The sequence below is a fragment of the Palaemon carinicauda genome, chromosome 10 (genome assembly GCF_036898095.1).
Source record: "Palaemon carinicauda isolate YSFRI2023 chromosome 10, ASM3689809v2, whole genome shotgun sequence".
In the NCBI taxonomy this organism is placed as follows: Eukaryota; Metazoa; Arthropoda; class Malacostraca; order Decapoda; family Palaemonidae; genus Palaemon; species Palaemon carinicauda.
In genome coordinates this window covers 19,686,077-19,708,453 of record NC_090734.1, presented here as the reverse complement: position 1 = coordinate 19,708,453, position 22,377 = coordinate 19,686,077, and the positions used below count along the sequence as shown (strand labels likewise).

At 41.0% G+C, this 22,377-nt stretch overlaps 1 protein-coding gene across 3 annotated transcripts in view; it reads right to left on the bottom strand.

Moving 5' to 3' along the window:
• PTPMT1 (protein tyrosine phosphatase, mitochondrial 1) overlaps positions 1-16,268 on the bottom strand; it is a 57,629-nt gene extending 41,361 nt beyond the window's left edge. The window contains exon 1 of one of the 3 annotated variants that reach the window (XM_068381534.1): positions 16,121-16,268. Coding sequence is in view for 2 of the 3 variants with exons in the window: in XM_068381533.1 (XP_068237634.1) it covers positions 16,060-16,082 (23 nt within the window). In the remaining variant the exon portion in view is untranslated. Of the gene's footprint in view, positions 1-16,059 lie in introns of all 3 variants that reach the window. The other 2 variants (XM_068381533.1, XM_068381532.1) reach the window with 2 other exon arrangements.
• Positions 16,269-22,377: the final 6,109 nt, after the last annotated feature.

Here is a 22,377-nt window from a genome sequence, read left to right as displayed (position 1 = left end):
TTGCCCACGTCCTTGTGGAGGGTCCATTCCGTGGGTATCACCTGACCCCTCCGACTGAGACAGTCTGCCAAGACGTTCAAGTCCCCCTGGATGAATCTCGTCAACAGGGAGATGCCTCGATTTCTTGACCATAAGAAAAGGTCCCTTGCGATCTCGAGCAGCGTGAAGGAGTGTGTGCCTCCTTGCTTGGAGATGTACGCCAAAGCTGTGGTGTTGTCTGAGTTGACCTCTACCACTTAGTTTCGAAGAAGCTTTCGAATATCATCAAGGCCAAGTGGACTGCTAATAGCTCCTTGCTGTTGATGTGCATGCTCTTCTGACTTGAGGTCCACAGACCCGAGCATTCCCGACCGTCCAGGGTCGCACCCCAACCCAAATCCGACGCGTCTGAGAACAACACGTGGTTTGGGTTCTTGACTGCTAGGGATAGTCCCTCTCTCAGACTGATATTGCTGTCCCACCATTTCAGGCATGCCTTTACTGGTTCGGAGACTGGGAATGATACCGTCTCTAACGTCTTGTCCTTGTTCCAGTGAGAGGCTAGATGGAACCGGAGAGGCAGAAGGTGTAGTCTCCCTAGTGAGACAAACTGCTCCAGGGATGAGAGAGTCCCTACGAGACTGTTCCAACTCCTGACTGAACAAACGTTCTCTTTTCAGCATTAGTTGGACTTCGAGCAGGGCTTGTTCTATTCGGGTGGCAGACGGAAAAGCCCGAAAAAAAACTGGACTGCAAATCTCCATCCCCAAATATAGAATAATCTGGGATGGGATCAGTTGGGACTTTTAGGTTGACCAAAAGTCCCAACTCCCTGGCAAGACTCAACGTCCAATGTAGATCCTGCAGACAGCGAAGACTGGACGATGCTCTGAGAAGCCAGTCGTCCAAGTACAGGGAGGCTCGGATCCCCGATAGATGGAGGGATTTTGCCACATTCCTCATGAGCCTCGTAAACACGAGAGGAGCAGGACTGAGGCCAAAGCACAGGGCTCGAAACTGGTACCCCACATTCCTGTAAACAAACCTCAGAAACGGTTGGGAATCCGGGTGTATAGGAATGTGGAAGTATGCCTCCTGAAGGTCGAGAGAGACCATCCAGTCGCCTTCCATTAATGCTGTCAAGACAGCCTGGTAGACTTCATTGTGAAGTTTGTCTTGACAATGAACACATTGAGCACCACTTGCCTCTTACGTACTCCTGCAGTGAACATGGCTGCCAGATCATTGGAGCCATCCCTGAGGGACTTGTTCCTGCAGAGAACGTGGCTGTCAGATCATGGAGCCATCCCTGAAAGCCTTGTTTATGCATGACATAATTGTACAGCAAAACTTCAAACGCTCGAAAAAACTCCTAACAGGAAATGGTCTAGCTCTGAAGTCGACCATAAAATCTTGGAGCGTCTCATGGCCAGGCGCCAGGGAGAGTCTATGAGGTTTGAGAAGTCTATCTGGGCAGAGGCAGGAACTCCCAAGCCGAGAACTTCTCCCGTGTCATATCAGACTCTCGCTCTATAAGCCAGCTTAAAAGTAGGGAAAGCAAAGGCTGTCTCCCCCAAACTCCTCCTGGTGACTAACCAGTCGCCTAGCAAACGTAAAGCTCTCTTAGAAGAGCGAGAGAGCACTAGCTTATAAAACAACGGCTTCGAAGTAGCTAGGCCTAGTGTAAACTCTGACGTTTAGGCGAACGAGGAGCAGCAGTTACAAAAAGATCCGGACAAAGATCCTTAAAAATCAGCATGATTTATTTAAAGTCCATAGAGGGCTGAGCAGCTTTAGGCTCCTCTCCGTCTGACAGAGTCCTCAAGGGAATATCAGTAGGAGGGGGATCAGCAACTTCCTCATCTGAAGGAACCTTGTCCGACAATAGCCGAGTCTCAAGCAAGGGAGAGACCTGCCGTGGTGGCAATGCTTGACAAGCAGAGTCCACACGCAAAGGAGCAACAGTAGCAGTCAAGGACGCTAAGTCATGTAACTGCTTAAAGGACTAACCAGTAACAACAACAGGTGCGGGAGGACGTTCGACGTCAACTCGAGACTGCCTTGACTGCTTAGACTGAGCAGTCAAAACAACTCTTGACTGCGGTGCTTGACGCTCAACGTCAAAACAAGTCAACTATGCTGGTTGGTGAACGTCCTGAACGTCAACAAGAGCAAGTGGCAGCGGCTGAACGTCCACAAGCGGCTGAGAGTCAACACGGGACTGCATCGAGTGAGGCTCTACAAAACACGTTTGACGTGACTTTGTAACGTCAATGTCAACAGGACGAGCAAAGGCTCGTTTGGGCGGCTGACGGCCAAGATCTCGATCAGCTAAGCGGCGAGGATCATCGTGAACCTGCTCAACAGAATAGTCCTCCATAAGAGAGGCAAGCTTATTCTGCATGTCTTGCCGTACAACCCATTTAGGATCAACGGGAATGGTTGCGGTAAGAGACGAGGGTAACGTCTGTGACTGCAAAACCTTGCCTACAAAAAGACTCTCGGAGCCTGTGTTACGCTTTTGTTTAGGCGGCGAGCAGACTTCCGATGACTGCATAGGGTCAGAGCTGTCCTAATGGTTACAACCAGGACGCTGGACCTGTCCTGAAAGGACTGACTTTCGCTTAAAGGGCCTCGAAACCTTGTTCCACGGTTTCTTATGCGAAAAGCCTTCGGATGACGAGGAGAAAATCGTCTCGCTCGTCTTATGGTAGGGGCGGTGTTGATGAGACACAACTGAAACCATAGAGGGAACGTCTGTTCGCTGATCAAGTCCTCTCGAATCCATAAGTCGTACGACATTACTTCTCCCCTGGGCTTGGGAGCTTGCAAGAGGTCTCGGACTAGGCGAACGACAGGCACGAACAGACGAACCCTCGGTCGCAACACTGATAACACTTTGCGCAATTATCACTTTATCACTACGATTTTCTGTTTTGCACTTACTTCACTGAAATCGAATTTTTCAACAATTCACATTAGGTATGAATAAAACTGATTTCTACCTGAAGCACACTATTCTACCCTCATCAAAAGGTTATAATTGCAAAATCAGTCGTATAATGTAAGCACATTAATACAAGCAAAAAACAGTAAACATATATTAAGATAAAAAGATCAGTGGCTGGGAAGGAGACTAAACACTAGTTCATTCAAAACTACGTTTTCAATCTCTCACCGTACAGTGCCTTGGGACGAGAATAAAAACTAAAAACGTTTTATCCTTTCTCCCCGTACAGAGACTAGGGACGAGAGTAAAAAACTGACTCGAGAACAACGTTACTCGCTTGGGATGAGAATAAAGATCGGAACGTTCTCTCTTCCTCTCTCTCTCTCTCTCTCTCTCTCTCTCTCTCTCTCTCTTGATTTCGCACCGAAGAGAAGAGCCCACTTACCTTTCGTCAATAAACAGGTTATTTGACCAAAGGAAAAAACTGAAAGGTTTTTCAATTAACAAGTTCCTTTAAAATAGTATTTAAAACATTTAAGTTTGAAAGAAGAATGAACAAAACGTCAGAATCGATTTACTCTTTCTGCAAAGTGAAACCGTGATTCTCTCTCTCTCTATCGTAACGATAGAGCGCAAACTGCGTAGCATAAATAAACTAAACGTTAGTTCATCTTTGAAACAGTACGAAGACTATTCAAAGAAAATCTTTCATAAAATATCTACTAAAAAATATTCATTTAGTAAGTTTTAAATCATTTGCTCTGTAAAAGTTATTTACGATTGAAAGGGCTCAACATTGTTTAACTTCGGTTTCCAAGTTAGGACCGCCTACTCTCGGATTAGAGGAGGAATAGGAAAGGTCGCATATAAACAAATCATTAAAATTTATCTTGATGTTTATTATAAATGGAAAGCTAATCGAAGAGGCCTAATAAAGGCGGTTGAGATATAAAATATATAGAGGAAAATCTATAATTAACAACAACAATTTATAACGTGATAAGATAATTGCTAAAAGCCTAAAACACACTTCCGTACTAAGGGAAGGGTCGGCCATTTAAAAGTCAAAGAAAGTCCAAAAAACAATCCAAAGTCATCAAAAATTAAATCTATCCAAAAACGAGTTCAAGATTTAAGTTGAAGATAAAACACCTGCACTGCGAAAGCTCAAACCAAAAGGAAGTACTTCACCAAATATGTTGAGAAAACTCCAGGTTATACAGCGAGTATTGATACGTCTTGTCGTTAAGGCCGACAGAGAAAAATTGGGTCTGTTTACATGTATATGCGGTATCTGGCCGATAGTTGGCGCTAGTGGGCACACCCGCAACCTTCATAGCGATCGCTCGCGATTTTTTGTGTGTTTTTCTGTCGAGCCGCCGGAGGCTCAGCTATTATATATTCACCGGCTAAGTTAAATATTTAAAAGAGGCTTTTGTCACACTTGACTTCTTAGCATTAGTAGGCTTAGAAAGAGAAGAAGACAATTGTTTAGAGTAGCTTGGCCTTGCCTATCCTAGGGTTGTGGACACAGACGAAACAGTCTGACCACCCTTGTAATACAGGTAAAGGGATGGAGATTCCTGGGAACTCTTTAGAAGAGATCAATGCCGAGGACCCCTGGGTGTGCAAGGCAAGCCTGGCTCGATGGAACGAACTGGAAACTGGTAATAAGGCTGACACTGTATGAGGGGAAATTGCAGGCTCTACTCTAAGGGTCCGTGAACAGGAACACAGAGACTTTCAATGCTCGAATTGGAGATGCTTCCAAGAGGGGAGATATCTTCTCTGGATAATCAGCCATATAAAGTTTACACTCAAAACACTCATGGGCGGTGAGGGAGATCTATTCATATGATAATCAAGGACTGAGGGTTCAGAGATCGGATTTTGACTCAGGGAGTGCGTTAGCTGTAGCCAAAGGATCTGGTACAAGTATCAGCTCAAGCTCATACTACACATTATCAACACTGGATGACGAAACATTAACAGAATTATAGCCATCGTCATTCGTGACGGGGGTCCCGACATGAAGGACCAGGTTGGGGGATAACTTTCTCCGCAGAAACTAACTTTCAATTCTTACCATTGTTGGATGACGATAAAAAAGGACAGCAATCTTGCTTAGTTCGTCTTTTGCGAAGAGAACGATATCTCTCTCACTGGGAGGATGACAACTCCCTACAGTACTCCCATGGTGATTCCATGAACATTGTAGAGAGAGGAAGGGATATGTCCCCTTAAAAAGATGACCAGAAAGGTACCGTAGTGAAGTGTATCATGCTATAGCACCCCGCGCTGTCATAAACTGGGGTTACTTAGCAACCGTATTATGATGCAATCAAACAATTTTATCTTGTCTAGTCGTAGAAAATGAGACAGTGTAACCCATTTACATGACTTGGAAGTTTTATCGGCGAAGGAAGAAATTAATTTCATTGGATAAGGATTCAGTCTAAAGTCTATAGAAAGGTTCTATTGACAAGCTATTCGTTTGGTCAAATATAAAATGCCCAAGGGTCCAGTCAAACTTTCTCAACTCTCAAGGATTATCAGATAATTAAGCATGAAGTAAGAGGCATGGCCTAAAGCATTCATTATAAGTACTATAGTGTGTATGACCTACTATGACTAATGTGAGAAGAACTGTAGGTAGCATGGCCTACAGAATCCATTGTGAGGAAACGTTTGCTTTCACCCCTTTGCTTTTCATCTATTCCCTCAGTGTCTTCTCCCTTAGTTTATTGAACACCCATGTCCTAACCCAACTCTACAACTTCCTATTCATGACATAATTCTTTGCTACAGATCTCTGGGAGTCTAAAAATATAATGTAGCATTTTGGTTTAACTAGCTACTTTACACTTCAATAGGTAAATGATTCTGTGTTTATAATAATAAAGGTTAATCAGTAGGCTGAGCAATTTGATGTGTAATAGTTGAAACCATAGCTTTTTCTAGAATGTAAAACATATTAAAAAACCTCATACTGTACTTAAGGACAATATGTAATCCTTCCACTCATCACAAGTTCTGGAAGCATTCTGGAACAAAACAAAGGCAGCCTTCACTTGAGATTTCCAGATATCCCCCCGGTCATCCGTAATTTAACTTTGTCCTAGCCTAGGGTGTACTTTGCAGAAGTCATCCAGAAATTTTGTAAAAAAAAAAAAAAAGAAAGACCCTACTCATTATTATAATATTGCTGGTAAGAAATTAAATATAAGTTATGTTCCAATCGAATTGTAATACTGTAGTATCTAGGCTATTATAAATTTATGTAAAAATTAATTCCTTCTCAATAACAATCGTGAAAACCATATGCTTTAAGCAGAAATAAACATGAAGGCTAAATCAAGATACAAAGCAGCCTAGGCCATAGGACTATGGCTTGGCCTGCTAGCTTACAAATGTACAGGTTTGACTGTAAGGACAGTGAGACAACGTCACCAAGATCAACTGATACTTTATTCGAATGTGCACAGGAGTATATTACAAGGTGCGGACAGAAAGGTAGGATGACGCTGGCGCCAAATCAGATTGAAGTGCCGCCAAAATATATGTGTTTTCTTACACTTACAAATATATGAATTATGAGTAAACAGAAACATGTTATGAAATGATACATATATCAAAATGTAGCTCTGGTAGAGCAGAATATATATACATGAGAAACCACAGTGTGGCGAAAAGAGAATTCAAATAAATAAGTAGCTTGTCGATTTTCTGGACGACGAAGGGATCGGTGTCCTTACAAGTACTCCCCCCCCAAGACATCGGGCGGCGTAGAGGGCTGATGATCAATCTTCGTATCTTTTCGGGCGTCGGAGGGTTCCTCTTGTTTTTGAACGGAGGGGCGCGCTGGCGGTCGGTGTAAGGATCTCTTCCTCTTGTCGTCGTTTGATGATTTTTCTTTCATTGGGCGGCTTGTTTTGAGGTGGAACTCTGGATCTACCAGGTCCGGCGGAGGCGGTGTCGCTTCCTTCGAGAAACGCTGGTTTCACGCGGTCTATTGAGACCCAGTCCTCTTGGCTATGGACGTCGAGAAGGAAGGCTTTCGTTGTCTTTTTAATTACCCGGTAGGGGCCTCGATAAAGTCTAGTCAGTGGTTGTCGATGAGCGTCGACACGGACGAAAACGTACCTACAGTCATCCAGGCTTTTTGGCTTGAAGTGCTTGGTTTTGTCCTGGTAAGTTTAGAGACACGGCCTGAACTTCCTGGCGATGTCCCTTAGGTGATCCAGCTGCGTGTCGTCGGTTGATGAGGGAAAGAATTCGCCAGGAACTGCGAGCGCTTCCCCGTAAACCTTTTCGGTGGGCGAAGGTTCGCCGTCTGCGCGAGGGGCGGTGCGAAGGCCGAGGAGTACCCAAGGAAGTCGTGATTTCCAGTCCCCGTCGGTGCAGCTCGCCATCAGGGATGCCTTGAGGGCGCGGTGAGTTCTTTCGACCATGCCGTTTGCCGCGGGGTTGTATGCTGTGGTGCTGTAGAGCGTCGTCCCCATCAGGTTCGCCAAAGCAAGCCATATTTCTGAGAGGAAAGCGGGGCCTCTGTCGTGATGTCGTCAGGAACGCCAAACCTGCTCACCCAGCTTGACAGGAGGGCTTCGGCGCATGCTTGAGTCGTAGCTTCGGTCATCGGCGATGCCTCCAACCACCTCGTGGAGAGATCGATGATCGTAAGTAGGTAGCGAGCAGATCCAGAAGGGGGGAATGGTCCCACGACGTCGATGTGTATATGGCCGAAACGTCTTTTTGGCTGGGGAAAATCGCCTACCCCCGATTCGGTGTGACGGCTGACCTTGCTTGACTGGCAGTTGATGCATGACTTTGCCCATTCCCGGGCGTCCTTTTTTATCCCTGGCCAGACAAACTTTTCAGACAGAAGGCGAGCGGTGTTGCGTCCTGAGGGGTGTGAAAGTACATGGATGATATCGAATATTTTCCTTCTGCAGGAGGCTGGTACCCAGGGACGTGGGCGGCCCGTGCTGGTGTCGCAAAGAATAGTTACTCCTGCTGGTCCGAGGGGAATCGCACTTATCTTGAGCGCGGATGGCCCCGTCAGGTGATCCTGTGCTTCTCGGTCGGTGCGTTGTTCGGTTGCGAGATTGGCGTAGTCGATTCCCAGGTGGATCGCGTCAATTTCAATCCTTGAAAGGGCGTCCGCGACTGGGTTTTTCTTTCCTGGGACGTAACGTATGGTGCACCCGAATTCGGCGATTGATGCGAGATGACGTTGTTGTCGGGAGGACCATGCGTCCGTCGATTTCGTGAAGTTGATGTCGGCTACCCCCCAAAATTGGGGGAAGTGCCTTTGGTATATGTATGTATGTATGTGTACGAGGGGTTGATGGTCCGTCGCGATTGTGAAGGGGGTACCCTCCAAGATGTGCCTGAAGTGGCGGACGGCGAGGTAGACGGCGAGGAGTTCCCTATCGAAGGTGCTGTATCTTTTTTCGGCGGGTTTCAATTTCTTGCTGAAGAATGCCAGCGATCGAGGAGAACCATCGACGAGTTGCTCCAGCACAGCCCCACAGGCGACGTTGCTGGCGTCGGTCGTTAGTCGCAGGGGCGCGTTGTCGTCGAAATGAGCCAGGGTGGTGGCATTCGCAAGGGCATCCTTCCTCCGAGCGAATGCCTGTTGCTGGGGCAAACCCCACTCGAGTTTTTTTGCTTTTCCTTCAGTTTCTGGGGCGGGAGGCGGCGGAATTTGGCATGAGTGGGAGGTCCTGTCGTTCTGATGTGGTGGTAGATACCATGCTTGGACGGGGAACCTGGCGAGTGTCGGAGCTCGGGCTTGAAAACCTCGGCAAATTCTCGTAGGAGGTCGGCGTAGGGGTGCGTCGTTACGGCGGATACGGACATTGTTGCAGGGCCGTGTTCTAGGGCGCGGGACTGGCAGGTTCCCGTGTCGATGAGACGTCTGTTAGCGACATCGACGAGGAGTCCATGGTGGGCGAGGAAATCCGCACCGAGGAGGGGGCGATTGACGTCAGCGATGGCGAAGGGCCAAGAGTACGAACAGCCCATGATAGATATCTTGAGGGTCTTGATCCCATAGCACCGTATGGGAGATCCGTTGGCGGCGATGAGTGAGGGAGCGTTTTTGTCGGGACCACGGTCTAGGTCGGACTTGGAAGGTGGGAACGTTGACTGCATTGCGCCGGTGTCCACCATGAGTCTACGGTTGGAAATGGTATCGAGGATATAGAAACCATTCTTGTTTTGGTTAACTGCGGCTGCGATGGTGGCAGGTGGATGCTTCTGGCGTCATCTTCTAGGGAAACTGCATGGTGCTCTACATTTCTTGGCGTCACTGCCGAACTGTTGGTGGTAGAAGCACCAAGCTGGGTTAGGCCTAGGATTCGGTCGCGTCGGTTGCAATGGTTTCTTTCTTGATAGAATGTTGATCTCGTCGTCCTCAAGGGCCATTGCCGAGGAGTCTATGGAAGAGCAGCTGCTGAAGGAGGAGAACGGAGGCGGTGTTGACGATGATGCTCCGAAGCGAGATGCTTTGGAGGCCTCATGGAGCTTCTGAGCCTTCGACAGGAGTTCGTTCATCGGGAGCGTGTCGGCGTCTGTCAATTGGGCCCGTACGTCCTGTGGTAAGCGTCGAAGAAAGATTTCGCGAGATAAGCTAATCTCACGTCGTCGGCCATTGCTGTTTGTTTCGGGGAGCATAAGCAGGCCGGTTAGCTCGTCCCACGCCTCGACAGGAGAGGTGTCACCCATGGGCTTGCCGGCGAGGTCCAGTACTTTCTGTGCCCTTACTGAGACGGAAAGGGAGTAGATACCTATGAGTTTCGTTCTCAGGTCGTCGTATGAAACTTGGTCGGCCTGGGCGTCGAGCTATGGGGAAATCTTGTCGAATACCTCTTCAGGTATGGAGGTGAGAACGATGTCAGCCTTGGCACAGGAGTCGCTGAGTCTAGCGACGCAGAAGAGTACGTCCACTCTCAGGAACCAAGAAGCGGTGTTGTGTTGAGAAAAGGGCGGCAGTTTGACTTTGGGCGTGGCGGCGAGGCCGTTGGGTGCAATGGGCGTGTTGCTTCCTGCATCGTGGCCAGACGATGAGTCGGGTAAGAGGTGGGAAGTTAATATGTCGGTTAAGCTCATCCTACTGCCTTATGTTCACCGAAGTGCGGGAGAACCAAAGGCAGGCTCGTGCCTAAGGTAACGGAGTATAGAGAAGGTAGCACGGCCGTAATAAGTCCGTTAATGGCAAAGCCAAAACCGCTGATGCTACTTTCAACTCCGGGGTCACCAGTTGTAAGGACAGTGAGACAAGCGTCACCAAGATCAACTGATACTTTATTCGAATGTGCACGGAGTATATTACAAGGTGCGGACAGAAAGGTAGGATGACGCTGGCGCCAAATCAGATTGAAGTGCCGCCAAAATATATGTGTTTTCTTACACTTACAAATATATGAATTATGAGTAAACAGAAACATGTTATGAAATGATACATATATCAAAATGTAGCTCTGGTAGAGCGGAATATATATACATGAGAAACCACAGTGTGGCGAAAAGAGAATTCAAATAAATAAGTAGTTTGTCGATTTTCTGGACGACGAAGGGATCGGTGTCCTTACATGACTATTAAGCAATGTGGGTGTACGCAGGCATTACAAATCTAAGTCAAAGCCAATTTCAGCATGAAAAATAGACTACAAAATACTAAACGAAAAATTTAGGGCTACAAAATAAAACTAGCCAAAGCTTCTCCTAAAGACACTATTCATGTAACATAATTCACTAAAGATTCAATCTTTTTAAAATGTCAGAAAGTGAATGACTTGACACAATGATATTTCCAAAACATGCACATTGAATAAAATTTGCCAACATCTTAGTATACACATAGACAATGTATTTCTCAAACTTATCTTAGTTTTTTATGTATTTCTGACCATTGTTATAGGGTCAAGTCCCTATTTTTTCCCACTATCAAAATGCTGTACTGTATTTAAAACTCAGGGGGGAATTATTAAGTAAAAACACTGTACATAATAAAAAAAAAAAAAAGACACTACATACAGCCCTTTTTTTAACATGTTACGCTTTCAGAAAGTGGAGGTAAACAGTGAATAACTTATCCAAGAAAGGTTACACATTTCAATTAGTTTGATGTATGATATGAAAAATAAATGGCCTACTTCCTATCAACCTAATCCTAAATATTTCACTTCAAACCTCAAAAACTGCTTTTCTGATATGGTAGGGGGAGGGCAGCCGTTGATATGTACTTATTTCATAGAGATCCCTGTGGTTTCCCTTGAACTAAAGCTCAAGTATGTACAATACTATACAATGATGAATAAAGTATTTAAAGTCCTAGTAGGGGTAAATGAGGAATCGCAGGAAGGTGTTACCCCACTAATAAACGCGAATCCTACACAAATCGACCACATTGAGACAAATTGACTCACAATGAGACAACTTGGTCTGCCACCAATATATTTTGTTATTCTATTTTCTATATGTAAACATTGTGCTTTAAGACTTTATAGCATTTAATTAAATATCAGAAACATAAATCTGTATATAACAATAAAATGGCAGTCTATTAACAATGACTACATGCAGACTTTATATCCTTTATGCTGGGCCTCATACTTTCATTGAATATGATATACCACCATCAGTTATGACCTACATTTAGAAAACATCACTTGGGGATACATCAAAACATAATTGCCCGTTAGTGACTTACTAGTACAGTAATTCATTACTGTTACTTCAATTTGCCTAGAAGCTGTTACTGAACTAAAACTGAATACCTAGTACAAGTAATAGAATGCTATAATTAAAAATTGAATTTTTTGCTAATATAACTTTGATTCATTCTACGAAATAAAAAACAACGGTATTATTACAGTTTCAACCATTATGGGAAATCTATTATAATAATATATTTCCCAAGTAAAGCAAGTCTTTTGTAGTATTTTTGTATAATATTATCTGTCGCAAATGCCTAGTTCTTTATATATCGACGATCAAACTCACGCTACTCATGTCTTCCTCCCAGATTTTTTCTAAGTCTGTTGTTATTGTTGACTGTGTCTTGTATTTGCTCAAATGAGCCCTGTAACCACTATAATCCGCAGACAAACTCGTCCACTATGAAGTCTTACACATTTTGCCAATCACAGCGCCTATCCACTATGACGTCATACATGTTTGGCCGATCATAGCGCGACAATACATTATCTTACCCAGGCATTTCATTTCGTTCTTAGACATAGAGGCCATAGCAAGCACGTCATCTCATGTTGCACAAGAAGTTGAAATTCCATCTTCTTGTCCTGACTGTTTCCTAACTTACAATGAATTTGTTGTAACTTATTCAGGGAATATTGAAAAACCAGTGGATTTGTGGCAGAGACACAATTTAATTTTACAAAATAAAAATTGTTCTGCATGTCAAGGAACCTTCGCAACGGCTTCACGTTTTCCTCAAAGCACCAGCACATCTTTATGAACCAACAGTTTAAGGTAAGCTTCATTAATTTATAGAGTATATCATAATGGTGATAGTATAACGATGTATACAGCAGTACCATCACTTTGGATTTGGTTTGATGGATGTATTAGGTAGTGGCCGTAAGGGGGGGGTCGCAGGGGCTAGGCCTAGGTAGGGGTACAGGGCCCTAGGTTAGGTGGTTGTATTAGGTTCGGTAGTGTCCCAAAAATCACTGTGGCCTTAAGGGGGGGATCGCAGGGGGGGGGGCAGACCCCCCCTCCCCCGGTAGACCTAGGTAGGGGTATAGGGCCCCTAGGCTAGGTTAGGTGGGTTTATTAGGTTCAGTAGTGGCCTGAAAATCACTGTGGCCTTAAGGGGGGGGGGGTCGCAGGGGGGGGTCGCAGCCCCCCCCCCCCCGGTAGGGTTAGGTAGGGGTATAGGGGGAGGGGTGGTGGAAGGATAAGTATTCATTTATTGCAAATATCATTTGACCCCCCCCCCCACCCCGGTTCCCACCTGGTGTCCCCCATAATTGTTGGGATGAAGTAGGGTCTTTCTGCATGCTGGAACAACTTGTTGTTTTAACTCCAATTACATAGTTAATCTCTAAATCGGATGGTTTGCGGTCAAAATAAACGTTAAATCCGTTGTAACTACACTATTTCTGATGCAACAAATATATTTTTATTCCAGTTTCCCCATAATGGTTGAAACTGTAATTTCACCAAAACAACAGTTTAAACATTTAATTCTTTGTTAATGAAACCTTAATTCTTTGTCAACTTTGAAAATATTTTAGCTTCTACCATTATATTATACTGTACAAGTGTAATAATGAATCTGTAGAACTTCAAGAGTTCAAACTTGCAGCAAACGTATTTAGGTTGAATAGGCTGACATAAGTCTCTCATTATAGTTTATATATGAAAAATTTTTTCGTGTTGTTACTGTTCTTAAAATATTTTATTGTTTTAAAGTTGTTACTATTCTTAAAATACTTTATTTTAATTTTTCATTACTTTTCCTACAGTTAATTTACTGCCTTATTTCCTTTCTTCACTGGGCTATTTTTCCATGTTAAAGCCCTTGAGCTTATAGCATCCTGCTTTTCCAACTAGGGTTTTAGTTTGGCTAGTAATAATAATAATAATAATAATAATAATAATAATAATAATAACAAACTATCGCACCTATTTGTAAATAATTCTGATTTGAACGTTACTGGTGTAAATAAATGTTATGTTTACTTGAGTAAAGATTATGATGTAAAGTCTGTACACATTTATTGTGCACAGAATGTTTAGAGAAAAAATAAAAGAAATAAAATAACAGGGCAAAATCGTCATGGGCCGACTGTCTTGATATGGGCTAACCTGTTCGGTCACCATGGCACCCCATAGTAGGTAAAGTTAGGGCGGCACCATAGGTTGCATTATTTCTTTTGATTTTGTAAAATTCAAGCAGGTGCAACCAACCGGACAGACAAACACGACTGAAAGACAGCAGAGAAAATGTGGTGTATGTATGATAGCGGCCACCTGTGTGTGAGATGATGCCCGGTGTGACGGTCTGAACGATCCCCCGGTCCCAGAATTCTCCTTGACATTGTATAATGGTTATTTTCCGCCATTAGCTCGCTTCGCTCGCATGAAAATAAAACATCAAGCTCGTATGTACTGGCAAGCAGTAATGTTGAGCTGCGCACGCTAACATTACGGGAAAATAAAACATCAACCTCGTATGCACTGGCAAACGGTAATGTTCGCGCATGCGCAGATTATCAAGGAGAATTCTGAGACCGGGGGATCGTTCAGACCGTCACACCGGCTAAGAATACGGCAGTGTAAGGGTGGTCAATGGGAGTGTTAGCCACCCGTTAGGTAAGTAGGTAAAGACACGACTTGTAAGTTAGGTTAGGAGGGGGAAGCTTAGGTTAGGTGATGTTCTTGTGTAGAGGTATTCCAGAAAAAGGGACTAGAAAATGGGAAGAAAATTCCCAATTTCTATGCAAATGGGAGGAACTCACTGCTGATATACAAAGGCTCCAAAGTTTGTGAAACCAGCATTACTCCCACCACCATGTTTTTGCAGTTTCTAACATACACAACAGCCCCACAAATCCTCAGGCAACACTTCTCTTGTACCACGTGAGTTATTGTTTGGCATTTCTACAAAGAAATCAATGTATGGGGTCTTGCAGCAATTCCTTGACGGATTGGGACTATTAAATGGATAAAAATATAAGTGTAACAACTCCCTAAACCAAATTATTACAGATTAAGAATACTTGGTAAAATTATAGTTATGGATATGACATCACTCGGTGTCCCTTATTATCGTAGGATATAGATATATATATTTCTGAAACTATTCATTTGCAACGGGACCCAGTGTCATTTTCGAAAAGAGCGTAATTTTTTTCTATAAGAAAAAGTAGTTTTTTCCTAGGTTACATTGCCCTGTAATACACTACAATAATATCCAGTATATACCCATAATTGAACTTCCCTATAAATACATTGTGAGACTCAATATTTTAGACCCAGGAGAACTTATCTAGGCATAATTTACTATGGGGTAGTTTGTAGCGCTATGGCCAAGCTTCCTAATTTGCTTATTATCGCTCCGACTGTTATCTTGTATAGAATAAAAACGTTTGGAAATGGTCTACGAATCTTAAATATGATGTGTAAGGGGGGGTCCGGGGGGCGCAGCCCCCCTGGGTAAGGATACGGATTCTAGCATAGGTTAGGTGGGTTTTTTAAGTTAGCTTCTCCCGTCGTACTCGTGGGTAAGGAAACTGTTGTGTACGGGGGTGGGGGGTGGGGGGGGGGTCCAGGGAGGAGAAGCCCCCCTGGATAAGGATATGGCTTTTAGCATAGGTTAGGTGGGTTTTTTAAGTTAGCTCCTACCGCCAAAATCGTTTTTAAAATGACGGCCACAGTTCAGAATATTCCCGTTTTCTACGGGATCTGGCCGTCACCCTACAAACGCTCCCAGAAACCAAATCCCCAAATAACCAAGCATACATCCTTAAAGCACAGTGCATCGCCTTTAAAAGCAAAATGGGATCTTTTCGGTTTGAGTGCCTATCGAATTTAAATGTTTTTTTTTATTCCAAAGTATGTATTTTGATGTGGAAAACCCTAAAATGATAACCATTTTGTGGAGAAATTATTTATTAACACTTAAATTGGCTTATATCAATCAATATCTTACTGAAATGCTGCGATTTCTCTGTGCGCTTTCTTGATTTTCAGGGCACTACTGAACCTAAGAAAACCCACCTAACCTAGCATAGGGGCCCTGTATCCCTACCTAGGCCTACCGGGGGGGGGGGGGCTCCGCCCCCCCTGCGACCCCACCTTAAGGCCACAGTGATTTTCGGGACACTACCGAACCTAATACAACCACCTAACCTAGGGCCCTGTACCCCTACCTAGGCCTAGCCCCTGCGACCCCCCCCCCTTACAGCCACTACCTATCACATCTATCAATAAATAATTTCTACACAAAATGGTTATCATTTTTGGGTTTTCCACATCAAAATACATACATTGGAATAAAAAAAACATTAAAATTCGATAGGCACTCAAACCGAAAAGACCCGCAAAATGGAAAAGAAAACCGAGAAAAAAAAATTGCTTCCACCTTAAAGACTTACTCTTGTATCCAGTCCCAGATCATGCAGACAATAATAACTTAGGTTAAAGGATTTTAACTACCACTAAAATCACAATGGTAAATTGCACAGCCGGTGTCTATGGTATTTCCGCTGACAGACAGACAAGAGATTGTTACTTGGTTTCACTCGGACGGTAACAATCAGCTGATTGCCAATAACATTTGGCGTTAGCGGTCAACCAAAATGTCTTATTCTTCGGGTGTTAGATACTTAACAAATCTACATATCTACAATAATAATAATAATAATAATAAAAATAATAATAATAATAATAATAATAATAATAATAATAATAATAATAACTTCCTTGGAAAAGCAGGATGCTATAAGCCTAGGGGCTCCAACAGGGAAAATAGTCCATGAAGAAAAGGAAATAAGAGAACTAATTAACAATTCAAATAAGATATATCAAGAACAGTAACAACATTTAAATAAATATTTCATATATAAACTATAGAAACTTTAACAAATCAAGAGGAAGAGAAATTAGATAGAATAGTGTACCCTCAAGCAAGAGAACTCTAACCCTAGACACAGTAGAAGACCATGATATAGAAACTATGACACTACCCAAGACTAGAGAACAATGGTTTGATTTTCTCCTAGATGAGCTGCTTATCATAGCTAAAGAGTCACTTGCAGCTTACTAAGAGGAAAATTTCCACTGAACAATTACAGTACAGTAGTTAGCCCCTTGGGTTAAGAGGAATTGTTTGGTAATCTCAGTGTTGTCAGGTGTATGAGGACAGGGAAAATCTGTAAAGACTAGGGCAGACTATTCGGTGTATGTAAAGGGAAATTGAACCGTAACCAGAGAGAAGGATCCAATGTAGTCCTGTTTGGCCAGTCAATGGACCCCAATTCCCTAGCGGTAGTATCTCAATGGGTGGCTGGGCCCCATATTCAAATATATATATATATATATATATATATATATATATATATATATATATATATATATATATATATTGACTAACCAGACAGTAGTACATTGGATCCTTCTCTCTGGTTACGGTTCATTTTCCCTTTGCCTACACACACACCGAATAGTCTGGCCTATTCTTTACATATTCTCCTCTGTCTTCATACACCTGACAACACTGAGATTACCAAACAATATCTTACTGCACTGTAGTTGTTCAGTGGCAACTTTCCTCTTTGTAAGGTTACTGAGGTAGATGAAACTCTCTAGCTATGGTAAGCAGCTCTTCTGGGAGAAGGACACTCTAAAATCAAACCATTGTTCTCTAATCTTGTGTAGTGACATAGCCTCTGTATCATGGTCTACCACTGTCTTGGGTTAGAGTTCTCTTGCTTGAGGGTACACTCGGGCACACTATTCCATCTTATTTCTCCTCCTCTTGTTTTGTTGAAGTTTTTATAGTTTATATAGGAGATATTTATTTTAATCTTGTTGCTCTTCTTAAAATATTTTATTTTTATTTTTATTTCCTTTCCTCACTGAGCTATTTTCCCCTGTTGGAGCCCCTGGGCTTATAGCATCTTGCTTTTCCAACTAGGGTTATGGCTTAGCAAGTAATAATATATATATATATATATATATACACACACACACATATATATATATATATATATACACACACACACACATATATATATATATATATATATGCAGAAGAACCACAGGGAAAATGAAAGTACGGATATACACTTAAGTCCTGACTAGGCAGTATCACGAAACTAGTCAGGACTTAAGTGTATATTCCGTATTTTCATTTTCCCTGTGGTTCTTCTGCATCTGAGCATCACGTTTTCCTGTGATTTTTACGCATATATATATTTATATATATATATTATATATATATATATATTAATGAAAATCTTTTGTTTTAATTTACCACATTCTACCCTTAAATCAATTTTAGAAATTTAATGTGGCATTATTAATAAGATTGTACTTTTGACCAGTAAAAGCAACACAAATACAAGTTCACCGCCCCTGGTTTTCTGTCAGGACACAACAGCAAGTAAGCTAATTATTCATAACAATTTAGCGTGTGAATTATTTATTTAATCATGTACATACCGGATGAATATTAACGTATTGATTAGTGTAGAATCGATGCTGGTTATGTGAGTGAAGTAAATTGTAAGTATTAATTGATAAGAAACTCCACTTCTCTAATTCAGTTTAGTGGAACTATTTCATTGATACGGCTCATAAAAGTTGAAAAAAAAACAATGCTATGAGAAAACTTATATGATCTATAGACACCTAAATGATAAAGCATGTTTTAGAAAAATATTCTTTGAAGATGCAATTTTAATGTATGACTTTTTTTTCAAAATTTAATAACGACGATGAAGCCGAAGGAAAATATTGTATTAATATTTATTTCAGACAAGTCTATGTAAAAACAGCCTACGTATTTTTATATCACATGAAGAATAATGATAAACATTTCGATCACATTTAATCGGATTCAATAAGTAAATGTACGAGCAATCTATAAGAATCGTATCTTATTCTGTGTTTAAGTCTGATGAACCGCATTTTTTTTTCTTTTTTACAATAGCATCTAATACTCATAAAGTCTACATGTGTTGAATAAATTTAGCGTTACCGAGAATTTATCATCACATTACTAATACAATGATGTGGCTCTGCAACAGGCATATAATTCATAATAAAAAAAGAAAAAAAAAATCCGACGGTAATCAGACCTAGGCCTACTACAAACACCACCATATCAGCATTTACCACTGTTTCCTGAAAATCCATGAACATAAACAACACATATGTACAGTAACTGAAATTGATGTCTAACTGCCGTGTAAATCAGCTTGAGGGAAGTAGAAATATGTAGCGGGAGTGACATGTGATAAAAAAAAATGTCAATCACACTGAAAGATTGGAAAATGGCGAAATAAAAATAATGGCAGCAGTAGTGAGGATACATAAGTGATGAGAGTGTCCATTGATATGGTGTGGACACGTGTAGAGAATGGATGGAGGGGAGGGAGTGAGGATAGCAAAGGGGGAACCTGTTAGTGGGAGAAGATCGAGAGGGAGACAGAGTACTAAATGACGAGATCAGGTGAAGGATGATATGGAGAGAAGAGGATGCCTTTGATAGAAAGCATTGAATATGGCACATCAGACAACGGACCTTTGATGTAGTTTATAACGGTGGGAAAGAAGTCGTGTAGAGCTTGCTTGTAATACTACCATTTTAATTGATCACCAGCCACCACTACTGATATGCACATGTCTTAAGAAATACATGGGTTATTTTATGACATCAATATGAATAAGGTCATTTGCACCCATGAACTAATTGTAGATACTTGGTATTTAATGTTGATAGCATTCAAATTTATTTGAGAATAGGAAAGACATAACTGAGCCATCATTTCACGTCTTTTCCAGAAAGTCCCCCTAGATGAAGTTTCTAGCTCCCCGCCCTTTTTCTTAACACAAGCAGACAATGAAATAAATTTGCATTATTTACAACAGCAGGGCAGCGCAGGCCCAGTAGGTTATTATCTTAACTTCACGTTAAGGGCTGCTTTTCTGATCCTATGCAGCTTTCTTGGTTGTTCATTTTGTCCTATAGGGCTGACCTGTAACCTACATTCGTAGGGCATTCAGCATTTCACACTGCATATTGCTAGTTTATCATCAAATCCATAGTATCGAATAGCTTAGAAAGCCTAGTTTCCACTTGAAAACATTAATATCTTCTTCAGTCTTTAGGGAATCTAGTGGGAATTTGTATAGTCTTAGGGTCTCATATATGAAATCTCTATAACCTATAGCAGACGTACATCTTTGCTCCAATAACTTGAAACCATCTGTAACTATTCTCGTGTCTTACTTTACTTACTTTGACTGCTGTTTTTCCGGCCTTATACACCAGGGGAACCCTACTCTCTACAGGACCAACATTATCATTTTAACTTGTTCGTTCAGAGTATTTAACATTTCATATCATGTATTGCTCATTTACTGTTAAATCGTCACTGCCAAAAGACTTGTAGAAGAAGCAAGTCATCAGTTTCCTCTTGAAAGTTTTAATATCTTCAATCATTCGAATGTTCAAGTCGACACAATTCGTAGCAATTCTCTTAGATATTTCTGGTTCTGACTTGATGAGTCATTGTACATTTCTTAAACTTTTTTTTTCTTTTAGTTTTGAAAGACAATAGGTGTAGTTCAATTGGCATATGAGTAATCCTTTCTCGGTGTGGAGATACCTTTAATGTTTTATAATATCTCAAGTCACACTTTTGGTAAATTGTGGTATTTGTAGTTACAGTAGTCAATCCTGGTATTATTATTATTATTATTATTATTATTATTATTATTATTATTATCATTATTATTATTATTATTATTATTATTATTATTATTATTATTATTATTATTATTATTATTATTAGCTAAGCTACAACCCTAGTTGGAAAAGCAAGATGCTATTAGCCCAAGGGCTCCAACAAGAAAAAAATAGCCCAGTGAGGAAAGGAAATAAGGAAATGAATAAACGATATGAGCAATAATTAACAAATAAGATATTTTAGAAACAATATCAACATCAAAACAGATATTTCATATATAAAGTATTAAAAGACTTATGTCAGCCTGTTCAAAATATAAACATTTGCTGCAAGTTTGAACTTTTGAAGTTTATCATATGTTTCTTCACAGAATGTTCATCCAGATATTTTTTTTTTTTTTTTTACAAAAACAACGTTTCTAAGTTGAAATCCAACGTTTCTTACTACATTATTTATTTGAGCATTTCGTGACAAAGTAGGCCTACTTTCAAGTGATACACATAGATCACAAACTTATCGGATATCGGGACCGAGTGATAATCAATTATTTATTTGGATGTCACCTAAGTTTCTTAAGCTGTTTTTCCGTCCAACCACTTTATAGTTTTATTTTAATTTAATTTTATATATAGAATAAGATTAGGCCTAATACACTTCCCTTGGGCTACTCATATGACAAACGAGAATTTCCAATTCGTACACAGTAGTTTCTGTAAACCAAATAATCTTTTAGATAATCAAAGACCTTATCTATAATAACGATGCCCAGTAAATCACTAAATAGCAGTTCATGTACAACTGCATAAAACTCAGTAGGGGTGGCTGCTTTTGATACAGTTACGACTGCAGCTATAAAATCAAGTAATATTCTTTTTTTCATCCATCATTTCCAGCATATCATTTACAACATGGTGACTGTTTGTCTTACAATGATTCTTTCAAAGTGCATTATAACTAGTTGTTCGTGAGTTACATATTCTAGCACTCTTAAAATTAAAGATAAATTGAAAATAGGTCTGTATGAAATCAATTCCAAGCCGATAATATAAAGCACTTTACAGAACCGGTTTATCTATAAACGCTTCCTCAGATTTAGGAAACTTATATTCATCGATACTAGTATTTACTAGGTACTCTAGAGTTTACTATTCTTTTAATTATGTCGAAATGACTAGAAAAGTTTCATCCTTCGTGTGGTAAAAAAAAAAAAACTGTTTATATTATCCTGTCGTTCATAAGGAGTGTGATGTATGTACCTTCTTAGTTAACACAAATGTTTGTTTATGTCTGTGTCTGATAATGTGTTTGTTTTGTTGTTTGCAGTGTACAACTGCAGTGAGATTGTTAACTGAATAAAACCTTAGTTCTGGATACACCGGGTTTACTTCACTTCGGACATTATAATGTTTTGTAATTTCTAAGTATAGGTAGACTTTTTTCCATTTACATTTCCTATTACACCAATTAGGAGCTGGTATGACTGTACTTCAAACATATATTGTAGGTCCTGTATATATAGAGACTGGTTATAAAGGTAGAAGAGACTCCTTGGCTATGGTAAGCATCTTTTCTAGGAGGACACTCCAAAATCAAACCATTGTTCTCTAGTTTTGGGTAGTGCTATAGCCCTTGTACCATAATCTTCCATTGTCTTGGGTTAAAGTTCTCTTGCTTGAGGGTACGCTCATGCTCACTATTCTATCTAATTTCTCCTTATATCTTTTAATTTTTTATAGTTCATGTAGGAAAGATTTATATTAATATTGGTACTCTTTTAAGATATTTTATTTCAATTATTAATAACTAATAGTTCATCTATTTTCTTATTTCCTTTCCTCACGGGGCTATTTTCCCTTTTGCAGCCCTTGGGCTTATAGCATCTTGCTTTTCCAACTAGGGTTGTAGCTTAGCAAGTAACAACAACAACACCAATAATAATAATAATAATAATAATAATAATAAAACACACATTAAGAGAGAAACATTACCAAATTAAGT